This window comes from Camponotus vicinus, unplaced genomic scaffold, assembly GCF_025532165.1.
Source record: "Camponotus vicinus isolate PSW18456_S1 unplaced genomic scaffold, iyCamVici1.0 SCAF_4, whole genome shotgun sequence".
Classification (NCBI taxonomy): domain Eukaryota; kingdom Metazoa; phylum Arthropoda; class Insecta; order Hymenoptera; family Formicidae; genus Camponotus; species Camponotus vicinus.
The window spans coordinates 12679952-12703657 of NW_028141976.1; the positions used below are offsets into that span (position 1 = coordinate 12679952).

The 23706-nt window shown below is 37.4% G+C and overlaps 3 protein-coding genes across 3 annotated transcripts in view; 1 reads left to right on the top strand and 2 right to left on the bottom strand.

Moving 5' to 3' along the window:
* Positions 1-151: 151 nt before the first annotated feature.
* Pcl (polycomb protein Pcl) lies at positions 152-12992 on the bottom strand. The gene is made up of 10 exons (XM_083098829.1): positions 12536-12992; positions 11195-11337; positions 10912-11112; positions 10598-10789; positions 10308-10480; positions 9996-10191; positions 9649-9893; positions 9385-9576; positions 9001-9223; positions 152-8771 (listed from the first exon to the last, which is right to left on the bottom strand). Exons 2-10 carry the CDS (start codon positions 11321-11323, stop codon positions 7851-7853), a joined length of 2472 nt encoding a protein of 823 aa, XP_082954955.1. The 5' UTR covers positions 11324-11337; positions 12536-12992; the 3' UTR covers positions 152-7850.
* A 1143-nt stretch (positions 12993-14135) lies between these two features.
* The window catches only part of C3g (C3G guanyl-nucleotide exchange factor), a 93029-nt gene continuing 83458 nt past the window's right edge, over positions 14136-23706 (top strand). Inside the window, exons 1-2 of the mRNA XM_083098824.1 lie at positions 14136-14262; positions 17434-18099. Of these exons, the coding sequence (XP_082954950.1) occupies positions 18066-18099 (34 nt within the window). The 5' untranslated portion in view covers positions 14136-14262; positions 17434-18065. The remainder of the gene's footprint in view (positions 14263-17433; positions 18100-23706) is intronic.
* LOC145971298 (leucine-rich repeat-containing protein 57) lies at positions 14599-18119 on the bottom strand. The gene has a single exon (XM_083098838.1). It carries the CDS (start codon positions 17296-17298, stop codon positions 16582-16584), a length of 717 nt encoding a protein of 238 aa, XP_082954964.1. The 5' UTR covers positions 17299-18119; the 3' UTR covers positions 14599-16581.

A 23706-nucleotide genomic window follows, 5' to 3' on the forward strand; every position in this document is an offset into this window, starting at 1 on the left:
TAGAAAATGGGTCGTTCAACTTCCGCATTTCATATAAAAAAAAAAAAAAAAAAATCGTCTATTAATAATTTTCATATTCTCGGGATTTGCCTCAATATTATTTATAAGAGACGGGATTTTTTCGGGACAGCGAAATATATTGCCCACTTCATTAAGTCTACACGTATCATTTATTATTCTCTCTTTACAGCAGTGATTCCGACGTCATCGGTCATCGAGAGATCGACAACCATTCTTTTTTCTCGCTTTCTTAACTTTTTTCTTTTTTACTTTTTTTTCAATTTTTCTTTTTGTACGTGAATCTCCGCATGCGCGATCACTCGAGTCGACGAAAACGAATGAAGTAAAAAAAAAAGGATGAAGAAAAAAAATGCGAAGAAATTTATATGGATTCAGTCTCTTTACGCAAGCATCGAGTAAAACAACAATGAACGAATGATTCTCCGACAGACAAGCGCCGTCGTGTCGCGTGACAACGTTATCGAAACGACATGCGGGCTCCGTGGCTTTAAATGCAGCACCGACGAACAGCTATCGATGAGAACTCGAAAGAAAAGATAGGGGATTGTATCGTTGTAAAAAAGATAATAATATTAAGTAAAATTACTTATATATATACATACATATATGCATATATATGTATGTCCCAAGATCATCGTCGTCTTACGAATTTTTTTTTCATTAATTTTGAATAAACAACTGATAGAGATCAAGATTAGATTTCGTTGCAAGTTTGATATCTTTTATCTCTCATTTGGACACATTGTTACTTGGATTTAATTCTACCCTGTAGCTAAATTGGATTTTTAGAGAGATAATTGAGATATATAAATTATATATGTACTTTATAAATTATATATGTAATTTATATATGTAGATATATAAATTATATATGTAAATATTGTACATATTAATTATATAAAAATAGTATATATATAATTATATATAAATTATATATAAATTGAAAGCTAAAAAATCGCGTCCGCAAAAATTTTTAGAGGAGAATTAAAATTGGTCCTGAGTTATTTAAAAGAATAAACGAGTGGCGATGATCTGGAACATTGTGTATACATATACGCATATATACATATATTACGAACATAAAAACGCTCCGGCCGTTCCCTTTCCGTTTCCTTCAACCTCCTTGTCGCAACGCTCGCGTATCGAGATAATTATACAAGACAGATGGCAACGCATGTTTTACCACGAGGAACGAAAAGGATCACTTTCAAACTTGACACATAAGTGTACCTTTTATACTCACTGAAAAAAATTCATTTCATTTGGTTCCACGATTCGCGCGATATAACAATAGCAGCGCGGTGACTCCCGTATGAAAATGACTCTTCAAACAGGCTGGCAGTTTAATTTGGAGGAGATCCCTCTTCGCAGAGATGTATGAAATAGTATGTACAATGCGATTCGGAAGTAGCGATATGATATGTCGGTTGGCATCTATTCCTCGAAGGACTGGGAGGGAAGAATCGAAAGGGTATCGGCAAGAGCGACGAACGCAAATATTCGTACAAGCGTAGGCGGTGTATTATATACAGAGTCTATTATTTGTGAATTAACGTTAAAAATGGAAATGTACGCAGAGAAACGTAAAAATTCAGAGATCTGTATTCGGAGACATACATATATATAAGTGGAGTTTTCTATCACACATCAATTTTGGCGAAACGATTATCCTTTCGCGCGCGATCTCGGAGAGAGAGCGTCTTCGTCTGACGCAAAATTGGATGGAGAAAAAAAAAATAAAACAACGAAATTGCGCGAATATAATATTCCGGCGAAGTTTTTCATCTAATCAAATTCCGAGGATCAGGGGGACAGACGTTGCTCATCTGTTTCCCACTCTTTCCTTCTCTCTCTCGCCTCTGTGATGACAAATTATTAATCTCGCTTAATTATTGTTCGCGTACACAAATATACACATACCCACGGGCACGCATGAAACATATTAAACGCACTCGCACAACGCACGCACACAACACTCTTGCCTACATTTTCGCGCTTGTTACAGTCATCCCTCTCCGCGCACGAGGATTACAGAATCGATCTCGGCTCGGCGATCCATCTCGCCCATCACGGCTCTCTCGTCAAGTCTACTACTAGCTGCAATCGCGTGTCGAGTCTTAATCGTTACTAAGGATAATTCCTACAAAAATTTCGATCGCGAGCGATGGGTTGTCAAATAATACGTGTGAAGGGAGACCTCACCAACATTGCGCGTTAGCACGAAGACGTTGTCAATTATAATCGTAACGCGTCGTACGCAAAAATTATGAACACCTCCACACACGAAAATGACTCTTACATTATTATAGAATATTGTCGAAAGTATATTTATATACTTAGGATAAAATTCATTACGAACACGTTGCTGGTACGAAAACTTGTAACGTGTTGTACGCTACTTACTAATAATTTTTATCTTTCTCCTCGCAGTTACAAGCAGTATTCTCTTTTCCAAAACGTAATCCTCTCGAGACAGACGGAAGTAAATTTCGTAAATACAATACTTTTCATCTCGCGGCAAATGAGCGGTCTTGTTTAATAAGTAAACGAATGACGACAATATTCGGGCAACCAGCACTCGAATCATACAAGATATCGGTGGAAATCAAGAACCAACTACCAATCGATTCATGCGTATAATATTGACTCGGCACTCGTGTCATTCCATAAAGTAACAATCTTTGCGTCGCACATTTTCGATAACTTAAATCCAATTCGTTTTCCTCTCTCTTTTCGACTTAGTAAAATACACATCTCATAATTGTAATCGAAATTAATTTCGAACACGGTCGACTCGCTTGGAAAAACCTGGTCTTGTTAAATAACCCCCGATTGATCGCAGAAAATATTTTATATCAACAACGAGCGAATATTCTAAAAATTTACAAATAACAGTTTGTTAATTTCGTGTATTGACTAAAGCGTCTTCTCTCGCGAGAGGAGCATCTCGAAAATTTTCACTTTAGCGCAAGACCTCCGCCTCCTTATATTAGAGGACCAAATCAGAGGGGTTGATTATCACATAAACATCTCTCTTGTGTCATAATATAATATAATGAATCGAAGAGCAATTCTCCTAAAACGCTCGCGACTACAGGTCTCTTGGCAATCGACGCCGCAGCGGAGAACACACTGTGTGTGTACCTTTTGCGTGTGTATACATATGTCAAGAGATCGGAATTTCTACGTTTCGTTAAAATCTCATACAGAAGAACACTGAGCGCGTCTCGCTCGCGAGAACCGGCGGACGATCCGCTCTGGAAGCGAGATGCCGAGCCTCCATTCGAGCTCGCACACTCTGTAATCGCATCATACAAACGGTATATAACTCTACGCGTTACTCTGGAGATGTATTTGTAGGGTATCTATATGTTAAAAAAGGGGTGGGCGAGAGGAGGATGCGGGGGAGTCGAGAATATGTATATGTATATATATACACATGATACTGGCAGTATTAACTTTCGTCTTCTCTCTCTTCTTCTTACGATCTCTCTCGCCGCGCACGCGTTTCCTCTAAATCCGACACGCATAGTCGAATGTGAACTTTATGTTGCGATAATTACCTAGACATCTCTCATTCTCTCTCTTTTTATTCGCAGGCGATTAAAATTTGCGCACCGTTTTATCCTGGCGGCGTTACAATAATTTCGTCCCGACGATGGAGACCCGAACGAGTGAGTCTCGATGACGTAAAAGATCGTCATCCTTGGACTCGTAGAAATCATATGTGGACTCTCGTACAAAATACTGCGATATCGCGAAGGTGCTCGTTGTCGCAACATGATTGATCGCCTTTGAAACGCATCATTTTTTAGCGCAACGCGCATCGTTCGCCGGATGTTACTTCCTTTATTCTACTTAAGCATACGATACGAGGAAATAAACGGGATCGTCGACGGAACTGTGCCTCACACATCGCTTCGACATTATAAACCATAAATAAAGGGAGATGACGTGGGAGAATTTAAGACTCGTGTACTTTTAATTATAATCATAGATGCAAAATTGAAGTAATTGTCGCGTATATTGGAATTCCTGATTTCTTAACCCAGTTACATTGTGACTATGTAACACATATTGATAAAATATCACCGTATAGTCTCTTTTTTGTTTAATCTGTACTAATGAATGCATAATTATATTATAATTAAGTCCGCGTGTGTATTTTAATTTCGTCAAGAATTCGTATCAAGAGATGAATAATTTATCAGAATTTAAAATTATCTACTAATTTATTGAAAATTCCGAAGCCTTCGATTTTATCAACCTATATTATCAAGACGTATGATATAGTTACGAAGCTTTGACTCTTGATACAAGAAAACAAGTTGCACGATTTTTCACTCTTGACGTCATATTTCAATATGACTGTAGATCGGCCTTAAAAGCAAGTTTTTTTTTATCTCGAATGTAAAATAATCGCACACAACAATATTGCAGGGAGTGAATCTGCGGCACAAAACAAGAAAAAGTATTAATAGATATTAACTATAATGTAATACTAATATTAATTGGCAACATCAATGAGAGTATTAATAATTAAGTTATTTTTCTTAAATTTAAACAGGCCATAAGAGCTAAACGCGAGTTATTTTTCTTCTGCTAATGAAGTTTAGCATTTGGTCATCATACTTTGTCAGATTGTCACTTTATCGCTTCATACCCATATCAGTGGAACGTAGAGATATAATCACTTTCATTGATAGGTGTACGAGAAACGTGTATTAGCCAATACCAGGCCATGGTCATAAAATGCAGCAGCGTAGGTTCACTGCAATTTATTACAAATAGAGTATTGAATACAGATCATGTCTTTGCATAACGTCTTGCACTTTTTTTCTCGTGTCTTGAACGTTGCAGTGTCATCCTCTACAATATCGTCATAAAATTAGGAGAAAGAATCATGCGATAAAAAAAAATTAATAATATTAAATATACGTTTTCCCAACTTTCCACAATTTGATAAACAAAATATTTGATCCTTATGTCTCTCCCACGGCATCTCTTACATCTCAAACGCGGAAAACGCAGATTCATATTACATTATTTCATACTTTCGTAAGACTTATCAAACGCGCATACATGCATGGTTCGTTGAAACTTCATCGAACAACGTGTCCCCGCCAAATCCCGCGCTCGAGCCATTTACTCGCATTCGTCTATGGAATAATATGAGCGACGATACATGTAAACGCGAATGAAAATGTGTTTTAATTATATCGTAACGCGCAACGTTGTTCGACGACATTTATTAAATATAACTTAGACGTTTGGCAGTGTCCATTTCTTTTTTGTCTTCACCCCCATATTACCTACATATCACTCTATAGAATGTGCTGTGGTATGAATCGAAAAAGACGTTCCTAAAATCGCTTCGGCTGTGTAAAGAATATACGACTTGCGTAAAATAGGAGTTCCTAAATAGGAGTGTCTAAAATTAATATCAATAAGTAATATATGTTACGAACGATGCAAGAACTTTTACATGAAACGTGATTCGTCGTAGCCGAAAATTGACTCTTTTGCTATTGTATAAGTTTTACAAAAATTATTTGCCTAAGAAATTGGCGAAAGGAAGATTTTCAGTTTTTTTTTATGCTTGTTTAAAATCTTATAACTATATCAAAAGGCTTCGTGCGTAAAAAATCTCTCTTTTCATACCACAGTGGCCTCGGATTTAAGCCTCTTCCAAGAAACCGCAAAAGAAAATGCAAAAGTACCACTGCATTGCGTTTAAAATTTTTCAATAAATATTAGAAAGGAAAATGTATATACTTGTATTTTAAAATGTTGATTCAAGCACGCGAGTTATTTATGTCGACTTGTCACTAAGATGTCGGGAAACACGCATGTGTGAGAGAAATATTTATTCCAGAATAATTATATCTATCCAGTAAATTTAAAAAGTTCGATGAGAATTATCTAATTGTATTAAAACGTAGAAATGCATATTTAAAATATAATTACGATCATGTATAAAAATCCGCTCGCGAATAAAACTTTATATCGGACAGATTCTTTGTATAAAAGATAAACAAGAGTCCATATCACGCTAGTTTCCCGTTAATGTGCCAAATAACATACGTATTTGCAAAATATCAAATGAAATTCGATCATGAGAGCGGATCTCGATAATAAATTTATCATATATAGACGGGAATCAAATGCTTAGTTAAATCTTCTAATAAGCTCTTTTGATTTGAAATTCTAATAATGGCTATACAACCGCAATGTCTACATTATATCGCTTAGAGAGTTGCTTCATAGATAGTTTCTGATTAGTAAGTCATGACCATAGATTCTGTGCATAGTCTGAGGTACAAAAATGCTTCTTATATAATAATCCCAGCAGGACTATCCAGAGTTGTATAAAATAATCTGTATCAAAAATTATCGTAAGAGAATTTGTGACACCGTTACATTTTACTGTGATTATCGTGTCTAAACTGTGTGTGCTACACGATCGTTTAGATATATAAACCTATTTATGTACACTTGCAATTTAGCATCTAATGATTTAATGCACAAAGATTAATTTCTTACAGTGCATGACTACACGATATAACGAGCTCACAGTAATTGTGTACCTATTAACACAGTTTGAGTAGTCGAAATTTACGGCATTAGCCTTGCACAGATAACTTGGCCAATTTACTTACATATTCACCGAGTGCGTCGTTCGTAATTAATTTTAAATGATACGAAAAAAGTGTGCCGTTTTTTCTTCTTTAGTCTTGTATAATAGTGAGCAATGCTAAATCTGCATCTTCATCGTCTCAAGTACATTATTTCTGAGAATCGGTACGAAAAAATTAGTGGTGATTGGCACAATTCTATTTTGCTTTTTTTAATGCGTTATTCAATGTTATTTTTTGCATACGTAAACCGAATAATCGTATACAACAATCACGGTAGATTAAATGTATTTTTTGAAAACTTTTGATTTGCGTCGTATTGTCATCTATTTAGAAAGTAAAATGTAATCCAAGACAATGAAGTTACAGAAGCCACAGAGACTATCTCTACACAAGTGTATTGAAAAATAACCTTTGCACAGTATACGTCTGCTTTGTTTTACTCTTTTACCACTAGCCACTAATATTCTCGCTAGTACGTTAGTTCAAGTGAGAGGAACAACTGTCTGTTACATTTCACTTTTTCTTGTGTCATAACTCATGGTCTTATCCCTGATATATCCAGGGACGATTGGCCAATCTTTTAAATGGACGTAAAGCACACGCAACTTGATTTTCGCGCGATTTACGCCATCGATCCCTCCCCGCAAGTCTACTATGCTACACTATTTACAATTGATAAGCAATACATTTGATTGTTCTTGTAAATATCTTTAAAACGAGCATTATTTCGCCCACTTATTTCATTAAAAAATAGTACTCGTTTTGTTAAAATAGATGTGCGAATGATGAGGTATATGTGCACCTATAATCAGTATGGAACGTATGCTTTTTTTATAGCTAAAAATAGATGAATAGATAAAAATAGATAAAATGCATAAAAATAGATGCATCTAGCAGTAAAATCTGTCAGTTGTAATAAAAAGATTTAGATAATTCAATGAAACACGCGACATACATTTACAAGAACATTCATATATTCTACGCCGATAAATACATACATTTTTATGAAATGTACGTAACAAGTGGCAGTGCATGTGACGCAAAACAATTCATCACAATCATTTTGCTGTAAAACACCGGGAATTGATTACAAGATTACCGGCAGCTGATCGCCATCTTACACACTTGATGTCAACTTAAAATTTGTATACCAATGCAATATATTCGTAGTAAGCGGATTATTATTTACCGTTAAGTATTGAGTCCCTCCCATTCGATGAGGTACTGTGTCTGACCGTTTGGCCCTATCCTCTTCGCTTTGATGACAAACTTTTCACCAGCAGCTATTCTATTAGCTGCACCGAAGTAAATATTCACCGATGATTTCAGATCATCCAGAGATATGTCAGGCGCACTTTGCTTCACAGGCGAACACTTTGGAGATGAAGGCATGCTGCTCTTTCTTTGCGGTTGCGAATCGGGAGGAGGTAATTTATCATTACTCTGCCGCTGTCTCAACCTCCTACCATTTAAGGCATAATCCACACAATTCCCAATTTGACTACTCGCACTGCTCGAGGCACCATTATATGAACTTCTTAAATTCCTGGCAAATTCACTTTTAACTTCGTTATTACGAGCCGGCAGAATAGCCGCCGTTTTGCTGGCGGTATGTTGAAATTGTTGCTGTAACTGCTGCTGGGGCGGTCGTCCTCGTCGATGTTGCCTTCTACGCTTCACTTGTCCGTTTCTATCGACGATAATATCCTTTTCAGATAGTTGCCTCTTAGCTGGACGTACCACTGGCGGTTGCGAGATGACAGGTGTCAGCGGTAGAGGCAAGGTGATGGGACACTGGTTATAAGGTAACGGCGTACTCGAATTTCCTTGATTAAGGCTACAGGGCGTACCCACCAAATCACTGAACGGATTATTTTTTCCCTCAAAATCTTTAGGTGGTGGAATAAACGAATCGAGAGTCCCTCTTGAACTGGTCTCGTCTCCGCTCGTATCCGCCGGCGTCGAAGGTGGCAGAGGATGCATCAGATCCACGGAGCTAGGTACAGACAACTCGGACATGCCTGACGTTGCGGCTGGTGGTGTCGGTGGTCCAGAAACAGAAGTCGGAGGTGTTGGTGGTAAATCGGATGCTTCTGAACTTCGTGATTTGCTCTGTGTTAAATAAAAGAAAAAGATGAATAACACTATTAATAGCTCTAGCATTATAAATAGAATGCAACGACGTATTCCGCGTAATAAACAACGATGTAACAGCCGGTTAATTAATCTTTGCCAATAACGATAAATAATTGGAAGATTAATCGCGAACGACTATCATATTGCTTTTCTTATGATTTATATATGAATGCGAAATGATATAAGATAACAATCTTATTTATACCTTAGCAATGGCATTTTTCAATAATTTTCTCGCTTTTCTGTATCTTGCTTCTCGAACTCCTTGCGATTTTCCCATGGTACCATCTCCGCATACTTTCTCCCTTTTTTTATGTTTACGTAACATTCTTTCCCGTGAACTACCTAATGCCATTAGACGACGTCTTCTCTGTAAACTCAACTTTGGAAATGGGAATGATTTTTTTACAAAACCGCCGCCGCTATACCTACAAGAATAGACAGAGTTTTCTAATAGAAATCCATTATATTGAAATAACATTACTTGTATTTATGTAAAGACACAAAAAATAGAAATTCTTAAATTTCTATCATTGCTGAGAAAGTGATTTTATAAATATTATGAATATATGCATAAAAAATGAAATACCTTTCTCTTAACGATTGCGTCGATTGACTGGGTGGGCTTGGACTCGGACACGAGCTTTGTTCCGCTTCCGAATTTTGATAAATTGTGCCTCGCATTACTAGATCTGAAGGATTCACAGGAATTTCTACATTCTCGGCCACGCTTTGCCTCAATGCGATTAATTGTTTTGTACTTTCTGGCAAACTCACAGGGCTGAAATAATTAAATTTTGCATATTGCATATACTGTAAATTGCTATATATTTTTGAATAATATTATACTAACCCTATTTGTGGAGGAAGATATTGCAGTCTTTTGTTAACACCCAACCAACACCTACGTAATACAGAATCATCTATTTCGCCGGATGCTGGAAGATTGACGACTGGACAGGGTGGTGGCAGTCTGACACGGAGGCCCCATATTGTAGTGCGCTTCTTTATTTCTCTACCGCACTTGAATCTGGTTCTGTTGTTTGTCAATATCGACAATATCGATTCTCTGCGTATTTCAATACTAACATCTCTAATCTAAAAATGTACAATAAATATTACATTAAATATTAAAACGTCGTATATATTAAAATATTTTGGTTTCATAGATTGTAGTCCAATAAAATACAAGACTCTTACCCGTGGTGGAAGTTGTAACGTATACCAGTTGTCGTTTACGTAAGGTATAATAACAGTGTCCAAGTCGTAATACTTTTTAGCGTTATAAACAGTCAGATTGTACAACATCAGGTGCACCAGATCTACCCACTTCATTTCCAAACGCCGAACAAATTCTTTCCCATGATTGCACATTGAACAAACAAATACATAAAATCTGCAATCATTAGTGATTTAATCATGTAAAAATGCAGGATCACATGTAGTTGATATGTAACTGAATATGATTAAATACCCTGATGTTTATTTGCACTGATGTGTATTTGCACTCACCTATCACCACTATACAAGGGATGAGTTAAGCATCTGATGCACTTTTCATGAAACCATTGTTTACAACGAGCACATTGTAACATTTGCGCATACCATTCACCATTAAGTCCACAATAACAATAAATTTGTTCGGCGTTTACTCTGTGATGTGCATCCCAGCTTAACATGTCAGGCTGCAACAATAGTAAAAATATCTGTTATCTCTTCCTTTTATAAATTATACTACGCAATCAGAGAAAATATTTGCCAAATAAATAATGCATATTTTATATTTTATATTTGAATCTTACGTCATACGGCAATTTTGTCATGTCGTCTGGTGGTGGTTGAGGTTGGTCCCTACCGCTGCAAACTTTTCTAATACTTGCTTTAACCATAGAAGTTTTTGGCTCGCAAAGTTCACGCGTACGCGGCTGACTATCTGTGCATCTCTTACACATCCAGTGAGTATCTGTACCTGGCTCCTGTTTTGGTATTTGAGGCTACAAAAGTGAATGTTTTTTTCTTATTAAATTATTTCACATCTCTATTATATTTCTCTTCAATTTCAGTCCAATCAAAATGTTTCTATAATCTCAAATATATAACTAGATGCACAACATACCTGATGACACATTTGGTGATAGCCACGGCCACATTTGTCGCAGACAATAATGTCATTATTAGTCTTAGGGTGGAATTTTTTGCAAAGAACACACATAACATCCGAGTCTGGCATAGCCAGCTTTGTCAGCTCTTTAAACGAGGACCAGGAAGATGTGTTGTCCATAAAATTGACAAGACATCTCTCCCTTGCCAAGTCCACCTATATAAAAAGAGTATGATTGCGCCGTCGTATCACTTTTACTCTCTAGTAACAAAGAATCAATATAGATTTATTTACATACCTCGACAACTGTACCAAGGTAAAATTTGCCATCTTTATGTTGAAGAACATCATCTCCATGGGAGAAGCCAATCCGCTGTTCCCTCGTGGTGCTATCCGGCGCTGCCAGACTTTCCTCAGGTTCTGACATTTTCTACCCTGTTTCTAAACAAATACAACAATGAAAATACACTCCTATTCATGATGAAAGAAAACGTGATAAAATTCCTAGGCATACATCTGTTGAAGTGAAATCAAATTCAACTCAATATCTATGGATTATCAATAAACTAACAGCAAGATTAATAGGTTATTTAAACACGCGTTCTGTAAATAATTCGATCTCGAATTCATGTTTTGGATTGAACTTTTCGTAATGCAAATATAACGGACAGCACATGGACAAATAATTATTCCTGAAAATTTACAAAACTAGATTTATTCTCGCGTCCCGCATTTGACTTAACAATCTTATACATTACTTGAAATTAAAATCATACATAAATATCGCGAATAACTTATCACAAATCACAAAAACCGATTCGGCTACCTGGAGGAAAAGAGAGAGGGAGATGGAGAGAGAAGAACTAACGGCAACGTTACAACTCGAAACATCAGCATCGACGCTCGGGGAAGCGTCCGATTCTAACGAGGCGCACACGCTTCTCTTCTCTATCCCTGCCTTCCCTTTCCTGTACGTTCTAAAAAAAACGCCAGGTAAATCGCCGATCTCTCACCACCTGCCACGGCCGACAACACGGATTCGGACGAATCGCGCGAGGGTTAGATTCCGGGGGAACGATCGCGACGACCATATGATCGGGGGCGTCTCGTTGAAATGAAAGCTAAAAAAAATTGAAGGAGAAAAAAAGAAGGAAAAAAGCAGCTCGACACACTCACTCTCGCCGTTCCAAGAGAGAGCGCGGCGGCGACGACGACGACGACGACGCTGCTCCGAGAGGATCGCGCGATGCAACGTTCACGGATGCATCGCGGATCCATCGGGAGGATCCTCGGCGAGTCCTGAGAGAGGACAAGAGAACCACGCTCCGCTCGACGCGGGCGTCGAGCGTTCGGCAACGATCAATCGACGAGGATGGCGCGGGACAGAGAGAGAGACGAGGATAAAGAACGAGGAGAAAGAGAAAGAGAGAGACAGGCGGGGGGGAGGAGAGAGGGAGAATAAAAAGAAAGATGGAGCGAGAGAAAGAGAGACCAACAACCCCCGGGAGACGATCGGTACCCGGGGGGCGGTGCTCGCCCCGACAACACACGACGGCGACGTTGCCGAGTCGCGAGCGCGCGCGTCTCTCCGGATCGTAAATAAACTCGGCGTCCGGGCCGGCGCGGCCCGGATCCGTACCTCAGCGTCTCGGCCTCTCGTGGAATCACGCGCTGCTACGTGCGGGCCTCATTCTCCGACTCCGGTCAGCCATTTACACGACGATCATGGGGGGGGCCCCGCCACGGTCGGCTCGCTCGCGCTCGCTCGCACGCTCGCTCGTTCGGCGACGACGGCGGCGACGGCGACGGCGACGACGACGACGGCGGCGGCGACGACGGCGACGACGACGACGACGGCGGCAAAAGCCCGACTCCGCGCGGTTGCCACCGCACGGCGGCGACACGTCGGCGACACGCGCGCGCTGCCGCGCCGATCACGACGACGCCCCGGGCACCCTCCGTAGGCCGGCGCCGCACGATCACCAGACGCCCTCAATTCTTCCACACGGCATCACCGCGACGAGATCGGCGCACGTTCATTGCGTCCCGTGGAAATTCGAACGAGCACCGTCCGCCATGCTCGGGGAAACACTTGCCGTGGGGGACTACGCGGATCAAGCGCGCCACCGTGGGACGAGGCTGCGAGGCGCGCAGGGACGTAGCGGGGGATCGGGAGGCCCTCGCCTCGGACGGCGGCTTGAAGTTTCTCCGACAAGCCGCGTATAAGATTCCTCTAAGAGTCCGAAACTCGTCTCTCTCATCGCTATTGACGTGATTATTCTGACATTTACCTCGAACGATCATTTTGTAAATATCGTGTAATATATTTTTTCATGTAACACATGACAAGATTTAAAAAGATTATAATACTTGCTTACGAATTATATTTTACAGAGAGATGTATATTTAAAATATTATAAATATAAACATTTAAAGTGACGAAAAAAAAGAATAACTTCGCACAATTTCAAATACACTTTTAGATACAAAAGACTGGACGTTAAAAAAATTATCTATCATTTTTCTTTTTCAAAAATGCTGGAATGATATGAGTTATATAGAAAAACAAATATACAGATAAAACTCACAACAAATATAACGCGTGACATTAGAAGTGACAGTCGGTTTGGCACGTGGCCCTTGACTCGAAGCGGCCGGTGATGGGCAACATTTGGGCATCCTATTGCAGTGCAGACATAACATAAACAATCGATAATTCTTGCCCTTCAATCATCCGTAATAATGTGACAAATACGAGCGATCGAAATTATTATTTAAGAAGCTACCGTCTCTCATCAATCTCGTTACTTTTACGAGGCGCGAACATGTCAAACACTAGAGTAGTACGTTCCATAACAATGCACTCTTATCCGTATCGTGGAATTGCAATATTACTCGTCACGATTTTCCTCCTTTATTTTTTATTTGCTGTTAATCGTTTGACAGTAGTCGGTCGATAAACAGTGATCGAAATGCCGAACTGACTGAGCCTCGGATACAAGTTTATGCGCCTATCTTATAGTTATTTTTTCTCTATGGTCGTTATATATATTTACCTATCTTCAGGTCGTTAATGCAATTAACGAATTCTAGTCGTGTGATTGCTTTTGTAAAATCGAATTACGTAACGTAACATTTTTTTCGAAATATTTGCAGGTAATATTGTTTTACTGTCAACTATTTATTTGATTGTCAAATTTTTTTACTTGCAGATTTTGATATTGATTTAATATTAATATCGACTCTAAAATCGGCCATGATCACGTTCAGTCCACGAAATTGAAATGAAGGCATACATTTCCATGAATATACAACGATATTATTTTACTCACGTGTTGGCGATACTCTGCAAAGTTGTATTACAATGTAAGTGAAACTTTATGTTAATCGTTTATTTGACATTAAAACTTTTCGACACTCTTTATTCCGCTTTCAATTTAATTATGCAAAACGAAGAATATTATATTTTTTATTATTAATATTAGTAAAAATACCTACTTTTCAAAAATTATCTAGAAAATACTTTAAATAATTGAAAAAAATTATTAGCTATATAATAAATCATATCGCTGCAAATAGACTTTGTTGTCGCGATTAAATTTTGAATTTAATTTAATATTAAATTTGATAATATTAAATATTAAATTTTTAAATTGTTACCACTGTTGAAAGAAATCGAAGAATTATATTAATCGGCACAAATAAAAATAAATATATTATTTATTCTCGGAAATTCACTAGAGAAGTAATATCTATTACATATAAAATCGCGTTACATCATAAAAGCACACAATGATATGAAAAGTGCAACTATATATACACACATATATACATATATATCTTGATTTAAAGGACTTAAATACACGGAATCCTCGGTTTACGAAACTTTGTCGAGAAGTTTTTATTAAATAAATATATTGCAAAAACAGATTGCTCTTGCTATCTATTGATCATTTATTATGACACATGAAACTTTATAGAAGACATTAATTTTCTCTTATAATGAATGGTCTACCTACGCGAATAAAATTCTGTCGACAACAAAACTTCGTAAAACAAAGTTTCGAGACATAAAACTTGAATCTTCGATCGGAATAACAATTGCGATATTTTGACGAAGAGAAAAGCAATCGTATATTTCATATATTTATACGGGATAAAAAAGTAACACGCATATTTGAGATAAATAGATATGGAAATACCGCTTTTAAGTCGCAGGATTTTCTTGGAAAGTGCTTCTTGTCTTGTTTAATAATTCGTAACTCTGAATTCTTATAATCATTTCAACTCGGTCGAAGGTTAATACTTGGGTGATTGTATAAGAAGGTTCAACGATCTTATTATTTCCACAATTGTGCGAACACAACACGGTGTATTATATAGAAAAATTATACATAATTTTACTAACAATTAATATTAGAATATTATTAATTCGTCGTACTGTATAATTTAATGTGTGTTAGAAGAAATATTATATCGCTCACGCGAGAAGATTTATTTGTTTTCTTTTTTTTCATATATATATAATCACGTCTATATAAATTTCCAAAAAATAGACGCTATACTGACTCACAATGGGTCGATTTTATTTATCAATGTTGTGTTCAATATCTCTGAATATTTTAATAAACACTTTTCATATTGTTACATGCCTTTATCTCATTTTAAAATATGAAAAGTACCTTAATATTGAAACTATATTTTATTTGGTACATTGTAAAGATCATTTTAGAGAATAAACATTTAAATGCGACATGCGACACAAGTGCAAGCTTTTAGTTGTTACATCATACGATGATTATTTTATATTTGCAAAATATAATTTTTATTAATCTTAAAATCATCCATCGTGTTTTATCTAGCGAAAGAAAAGATTTTTTATTTAATCGAAGAAAACATCAAGATATTACACGTAATTCAACTTTTCAAATTCCTTAGATAACAGCGCATTTCATTCCATGATTATTATCAGTATAGTAACTAAATATTTAAAAAAGATTATTACATTAAATAAAAGACGAAAAAATTCTTCTAAATATTGTATCTATTAAAATTTTCAAGCATTTTCGTGCACATTCGAATATTATAATATGCTAAACATCAAACAGAAAGGCAATAAAATAATACGCTAAAACTATGCCGTGTTATTTTGATATATAATTTTTTTCTAAATATTAACATTCGCATGCTTTAATTTTGTTGTTATTAACGCCTTTTTGAAATCTTCCGAAAAATAAATATAAATTAATATATACATATATATATTTTTTTGATTATGATCATTTATAAACATCATATAAATTATCTAGATATAAATATAGCATCTCTCACACATACACACACACCATACATATGGTTCTCATTGGAATTTTAATTTATAACAATATGCGAAAAAGAAAATATTTCCATATTGTAAAATTTCTTATATAAATCCTTTAGATTTAAATATATCGTCTCAATTTTTTAAATATCTTACATCGGCTGCTTACTCTTAAATTGACAATAATTTTGCGTCTAAATACACACATCAAATATATATATCATACAATAATTAAATCTTTTTTTTTTCACGACATTGTTGATCCAACTAGAATTTATTTTTTTTATGGACAATATATTAATTTCATCATACAATTTCAAATATATAATTATCATACTTTCTACGTTTCAGCACGAAATCATTTTTCAATACATCTTCTTCTTAACCGCTGTGTAGCGTTCCATGTAAGTGTCATAACCGTCCAGGTTCGCAAACTGCTTCATTTCAAAAAGATTTCCCTCGAGTGCCAATACTGATATTTTGGAATCCTTGAGAATCCTGAGGGGCACCGAGCTCAGCTGTAGACAGTTTTCCTCCAACCGTAGCGTCTTCAGCCGCGGGCATTCCGCCAGCTTTTCGGAGATGGTGGCGATCTGATTCTGATTGAGATTGAGTTCGGTCACGTGGAGGCCAGTGACAGCGTCCGGCACGATCGTCAATCGATTCTTGGCCAGATCGAGGACGTCCAGGTGCTTGAGGCCGCAAAACACCAACGGGAAGTCGGAGATCTGATTGTCGGACAGATTGACCTGCTTCAGCTGGTTCAGCTTTGCTAGCGACGACGGAATCGACCTGATTTGATTCGCGGCGCAATTTAAGCCTTCCAGCTTCGCGAGCGCACCTAGCGTGTCGGGCAAACCGGTCAGCCGGTTGTGACTAATGGTCAGCTGTTTCAGTAGCGTAAAGTCGCCGATCTCGTTCGGCAGCGCGGTAAACTTGTTCTCGGATAGGTCCAGGGTGCGCAACAACGGCGCCAAGGCACGGAGGTTTTGCGGGAACTCGTCCAGCTTGTGCTGAGACAGCTTCAGCGTGCCGGTCTTCTTCGCGGTCTCGTAGTGCTGTTTCAAGCCAGAGTTGCCCATGCTGTATCGTGATGAATCTCACAAACACTGCTTCTCGCCCGAATTATTTATTTTAATTTTTTTTTTATTTTGCATTAAATAAATTATAATTAATCATATGATTAAATTTATTCGAATGCTTTTTTTCTGTCGCAGGAACCGAGAGGAGGAGCGACAGGATGCATACGAAGCTCGAGATGTTTCGCGCGAATTTCGACTTTCGGGCGCGCGCGGTCAGGGACTGACTTTCTACGCGGACTGTACCTCGCCGGCGCTGTACTTTCGCGCGAGACTGTACCGCGCGTGCGGTGCGCGCTGACGTAGGGCGGCTGTGTTCACTCCGTCGTCGAGATTTTGGCAGCGCGAACGACCAGCAGCGGGGTCGGCGCGCGAACCGGCCGACTCGTTCGTTAACGCACGCGTATACACGCGACACACGCGGCGTTCTCGTATCCTCGCACGCGTGCGGACACGCCGCGACGTTCGTTGGCACGCACGGGCACGCGAACGCGGCACAAATACGCGCACGGGAGTGAAATGTCACGCGATTGACAGCAACGAGTCCGCCATAGCGCCGCTAGTTCCCGTCCCGGCCGCGCGATGGCGCGGCGCGCGCGCGCGCCCGAAAGATGGCCGACGTACGGGGACGTAGCGGTGCGCGTCGAGTTTACATCAGACTGAAAACACCGCGGCGGCCTCCAGTGCGTAGTTTACGATGCGGCGGTGCGTGGGAATGGTGAGGTGGTGTGCGTGATCACGGCAGGGCAACGCGACGCAACCGGGTAACGATGGCTTCCACGTCCAAGACGGAGAAACACGCAGGTAAGAGATAACCACCCGCTCTCGAACGATGACTGACGCGTGCGAAAGAGAGAGAGAGATAGAGAGAGAGGGCGCGTATACGCGAGGAATGCGTGCGATTATTTCTCTCGGCGGGATTCCTTCGAAGAAATGAATGTGTGTGATCTCGATTAATATATTAATCCGGCACCGATGTCGGTTATCAACATTGACGATATGAATTGGTTAATCTTATCGTCATCTTAGCGTCATCGTCGGCGATGTCAGTTCGGTGACGCTATCGGACGCGAAATGTCAATAGCATATATGTATCGCCTGTCAAACGTGCACGCGTGATTTTCTTCTCTCGATCCTCGCGGAAAGCGGGATGTTTCTGCGTTTTTCTGTTTAAGATACTCGCCGTATTCGTGTGTGACAGGTATCGAGAAAGTGCTCCATTAGTTTATTACCTTGCGACAGAAAAACACTTTCTCTTATCGTGGAATTTTCGTCTCTTTGATTAGTGATTTTATCTTATTAGTGTTTTTTTCGCGATTATCGAATACTTAATTAAAGTCGTAAACGATATTGATTTAATCGGTTCGTTGAATTGAATCCAGTCATAAACAACAACCGATATTTTCATTCTGTGAAACGCGATTAGATTTAATTATGACAAGATTTCACTCAACTTGATAATTTAAACATTACAGCACAAACATTTACGCGAATGAAATAAATTTCACTTTTCGTAAGAATACTCCGGTTTTTTTTTTCATAGAGCGCTATTGTCATTCGTCATTGACCTTAATCGCGAAATTGTAAATATGCGAAAAAACAATGGAAGAAAACATAAAAAATCTAAATAAAAATTTAGTCTAGGCAATACATTCTTCTCACACTATATTCGACAAATTTATAACAATCCTTTTATATTTGTTTATTTTTTTAATTTATTACATTTTTATATTTGAAGTGTTCGTACAATTATTTGTTGACATATCTATTTACAATCGCAATTTTTGATAAATAGTATATTGTATTAATTATTTGACAAAATAATTCAAGTTAACGTAAGATGGATCAAAAATCGATTTGCCTCTATTTCATTTTCGACTTCGAAACCAAAGCCGTTGCTTTTTTTCGTATATTTTTCTAACGCATTTTTAATGCAAAAATTGATCGTCAGAACAGCTAGGGTAAATTGTGTCAATAAACTATACACGCGTCTAGACGAGACCCGAATCTGATTCGAACAGCTGGCCGTGTCAGGAGTTTTCCGTCCTATAGTTCGCCCCTTTCGAACAAAAGCCTACCCTATCCTGTTTCCAATCTGGTCGAGAAGGACTGTATTTTCGTAGTAATTGTGTGCGAATTCTCTCTTTCTCTCTTTCCGTGTCGGTTCTCGTTTCTTTTTAGTCCTTCTTGAACGCGTTTCATGTCGTACATTTTTCGGTCCATTATTATGTTCGTTCTTTAGTTTGCACGTGGTTTTGTTGGCTTGACACACATCTTCTTTCACAAAAACGAAACTCTTGAGTGCCGAAGATGAGGGTCAAGCTTGTGCAACTTAAAAAAATTTTCAATAATTTAAAAATTTAAATATCATTCGAGAAGGCAGGGTAGAATTAATTGTACTGTGTATGTATCGATCAGTAATTAAATGTAACTTTCGATACATTAAGCACAATAATTATTAATATATAATGAATAATAAATTAATATATAATGTATAATAAATATTAATCATTAATATTTCGAATATTTACGATGTTGACATAAAAAAAATAAAATCCCTTTTCTAGTTGGATGTTGTATTTTACAAACGCAACGTATTTGTTGTGTAAAAAAATCAAAATATTGGAGAAACATCCATTATTCGTATTACATGCAAATTTTCATGCAAAAATCTTTACTAAAATCAGGGTAAGCGTCTTAGATTTCGCGCTTAAAATCGAATGATTTAATTTTGATAGTGTAACGCAGGATGTAACAGGTGTAGTTTATCAGAGTTGATACGTTCGATGTCGAAGGGATATGTGACGGATAGAGATACTTAAGTAAAAGCAGTTTGATCAATTTGCCGGATAAAATTGGCAACGACTAACCGACTTTATCCCACGTTATCTGCTCCGCGTAATTGCGTTTAATTCAAGTTGATCTACTGCAATCGTAACGCGTTTGTTGGTTCGATGGGAAGGAAGGCAGGCGATGCCTTTTAAAGATAATTTCGTTCGATACACGTCCCAATTAATTTAATCACTCCTGGTGAATTGTGGAGGCAATTATTTCCAAGTTTTTTAATAAGCACAAAAATATCTGATTACATTCAGAAATATTTTTCGGTGGAAAAAGTTTAATTCTTTTCATCGCGATTATAGTGATTTTCGCGTATTTTTCGCTACTGAAGTAGAAATAATCATTAATACGAGAATTACGAGTCTTGCAAAATTTTGATTGATTTTGATGGCGCGAAGACAGGATCGATAATAATATAAATCCATCGCGATGTGGCCTCTTCCGAAACGCAAACTCGTTAAATTTCCAGCTAGGAATGGATCGTATTGAAATTATTCTATAGTGGTGAGTGTATCGCGTGTGAAATGATAGAACGAAGCCTGCGACGCCATTGAATGCGCCCTGGGAGGTTCTGGAGTAATCTTACGAGAGGGAGAGACGCGGAATAATGAGAAAACGAGAGATGGAAGCGCGAGATCGGGATTTCGTCGAATCCGCTTCATCTCGTAGAATCCTTCTACTTTCTATTTTGTCGCCATTATGTTCATCCAGGCCTTTGTACGCGGTCTTGCTTTATCCGCGTATCGTAGCTTCCTCCCTTCATTACTTTTCGCGGTAGAAAGAGTTCGTCGTCAAAAGCAAAAATGCGAAATTCGCGCCTTCTCTTGCCAGATGATCAGATAAGGAATAATTTACAAATGCTAAAAATCTCTCTCTCTCTCTCTTTATGATAAAAACAGACTTGCATGTGTCTGCCTAATTGTTAATATGATCTTGAACACAGAATTGGATGCGGAATTCTCGACCATTAATTTGTAAACGTTTGCAAAAATTGTCTGATAAATGAAAAAGACCTGCATGAAATGATTGTTAACATGCCCTATTATAAAAATGTCCTAATTTTTCACTCGAGAATGAATAAGGGATATTTAATGTATGAAGAATTGATTCGTTTAAAATAAATTTGCGCAAGTTCTCACAAATTAACGGTCGTTATACTGCATTCAGTTTACAGTCTACTTACAGATATTCCGATTATTATTTCAAAGTAGCGAAATTCTGTTATAAAGAAACGTTTTTTTTCAAACGTTTGAATGATATCAGCAGACTTGTAATTAGCGTGACGGAGTTTGCTCTCGTCAATGAACTTTATTACCGTAATTATTGCGCTCTATAAATTTTTAGTACGTCGTAATGTGAAAAGATTATACGCGCTTAAAGTTTAACGAAATGGTTTTTTTTTTGCGACGAACAATATGAGTCGCGTTTAAAAGAAATACAAATTCGCATACGGCGTGTAATTCATTATTTCTAAGTTGCGGCTCTTTGTGAAATAATTCTACCTTTGAACTATTTTGAAAGTTTCTTTTAAATGGACCGAGTTTCGTGATCGAGCAAAGCATATAATTTAAAGCCATTGAAGTTTGTAAGAAGTAATTTAAAAGTTCTATATAACACGAACATACAGCGTTCTTTTTTCACATAAAATTAACGCTAATTAAATAACACAATATCCTCCTTTTATAAAAGCTCTGTTCGATCTTAATCATATACTTTTTTTATTATCAAATGTAATTATTCTCAATTCAATATCATGAAAGGTGAAATAATGAATACAAATTATTTAATAAAAACAAGAGAGATAAAAATTGAGATAATTTCTATTAAGTTACAACCTGTATGTATTTACTCAATTTTCCTATTTTTCGTAATATAATGATTTCTCATTAATATGCTATTTTTCACTGATTGAAAGTGAAATTAACCGAGCATTCGTTCCAAAGGCTAGGATCGTATAAAAGCAATTTTTAAAAAGAGTGATCACCATGTTTTCATTTTATCGAAGCGACCTCGCGATATTTCAATCTCATTCCAAGACTACTTTGCGATACTTGGGTGGCACACGTCGTTTAGCGCCTTTATTGGATTCGATCTGTCCGCAAACCGTTTAGGAACCGCAATCATGCGCAGCCTTCCGTTCCTATGGCAGTCCCGCCAATATCTATGCAAATCCGCGGCCCGAGTGTTACAAGCCTCATGTCAACCGGTCGATGATGCAAGGCTCGTGCCAGAAACACGCGGCGATGCACAACGCGCTAACGTTAACTCGCTATTCATGAATATGCACGGCCGTTTTCGCTATGCGGATGCGCACGCGTGCAAAAAAAAAACGTACGCACGTGTTAAAACCAGTTCACGCACGTGTGTTCATCCTGTCGATTTTTCGTCTCGATTTCGTTTTAGTATGCAATTTTAAAACGAATGTAGAAGTGGAAAATGAAAAAAATACGAAATATTGTCGCTCTGTCAAAATTCGCAAATTGATTTCCTCGACTATGCATTTCTATATGAATTAATTTATTTTATTTATATTATTTTATTATTTTTTAATTATTATTTTATTTATATTATTTTATTATTTTTTAAATTATTTTATTAATTTACTATTATTATTTTTTTAGTATTATTTCATTTATTTATTTAATTTAATTTATTTATATATATTTATTTTATTAAATTGCGTTTCACGTAATATAATAAATACGGATATAAATATCTAAACTATTTATTTATTTTTAGCTAAAAAATCATGCCTTAGTGTTTTAAAATTTTACACTGTCTTCTTAATTGATCGGCTCTAATTTTATTCTTAAGTGAAAATGATCTATTGTTTAAATGGAAAAGAAGATTTCATTATTTACGATAACATATTGTATGAAAAATACATATATATTCCGCGTTACTTTCATGCTCGCACATTGGACATCTCGAGATCCATTAGGGCGAGCTATTCACTATCGTTTTCCTATGCGAGCCATTTCAAAATGCGGTGAAAATGACAATGTCGATCTCATAACGCGAGAACGGAGTATCCAAGAAGCTTTTTCTCGTATATTGATACAAGCAACGTTAACAATGATAGTCTCGCGCGAGAGCTTTCGCAAAAAGGATAGATTATTAAATTTTCATATTTTTAAAATAAAATCGATATAAGATAAGCATCTAGGCTTAATTCGCTTCAAAAGTTCAGATACTGTCGATTATAATATATGTAGTTTTCAAGTAATTAAAAAATTATGAAATTATGCAACTTGAAGGAAAAAAAGACGATGAATTTTCAAAAGATCGATGCGAAAAAATATATTTTTATTCGTCAAGAATTTTCATCGACTCTCCTTAAATGTTCGATTAATAGTTTCCGATAACGAAAGATACTGTTTCGAGGGACACCGTGCTAGCTTAAAAATCCGCAAACAATTTGCCGCTCGTCGGTTCCGTCTCGTATATACCTCGAAATAAAGAGCCACTGCCTCTCGTACGAGGTCTTTTATCCCTCTTCTCCATTAACCCTCTCACCGCACCATCTCTCCTTCCCTCGTGTGTCTTTTACTCGCCCGTCCCTCTCTCTCC

Excerpts from the sequence above, each read along its gene's own strand:
- Pcl (XM_083098829.1), bottom strand. The coding sequence starts at position 11,323 with ATGTCAGAACCTGAGGAAAGTCTGGCAGCGCCGGATAGCACCACGAGG. Across the intron at positions 11,113-11,194 it reads ACCTTGGTACAGTTGTCGAG|GTGGACTTGGCAAGGGAGAG; the intron begins GTATGTAAATAA and ends CTTTTTATATAG. Across the intron at positions 8,772-9,000 it reads TGAAAAATGCCATTGCTAAG|AGCAAATCACGAAGTTCAGA; the intron begins GTATAAATAAGA and ends TATTTAACACAG.
- LOC145971298 (XM_083098838.1), bottom strand. The coding sequence starts at position 17,298 with ATGGGCAACTCTGGCTTGAAACAGCACTACGAGACCGCGAAGAAGACC.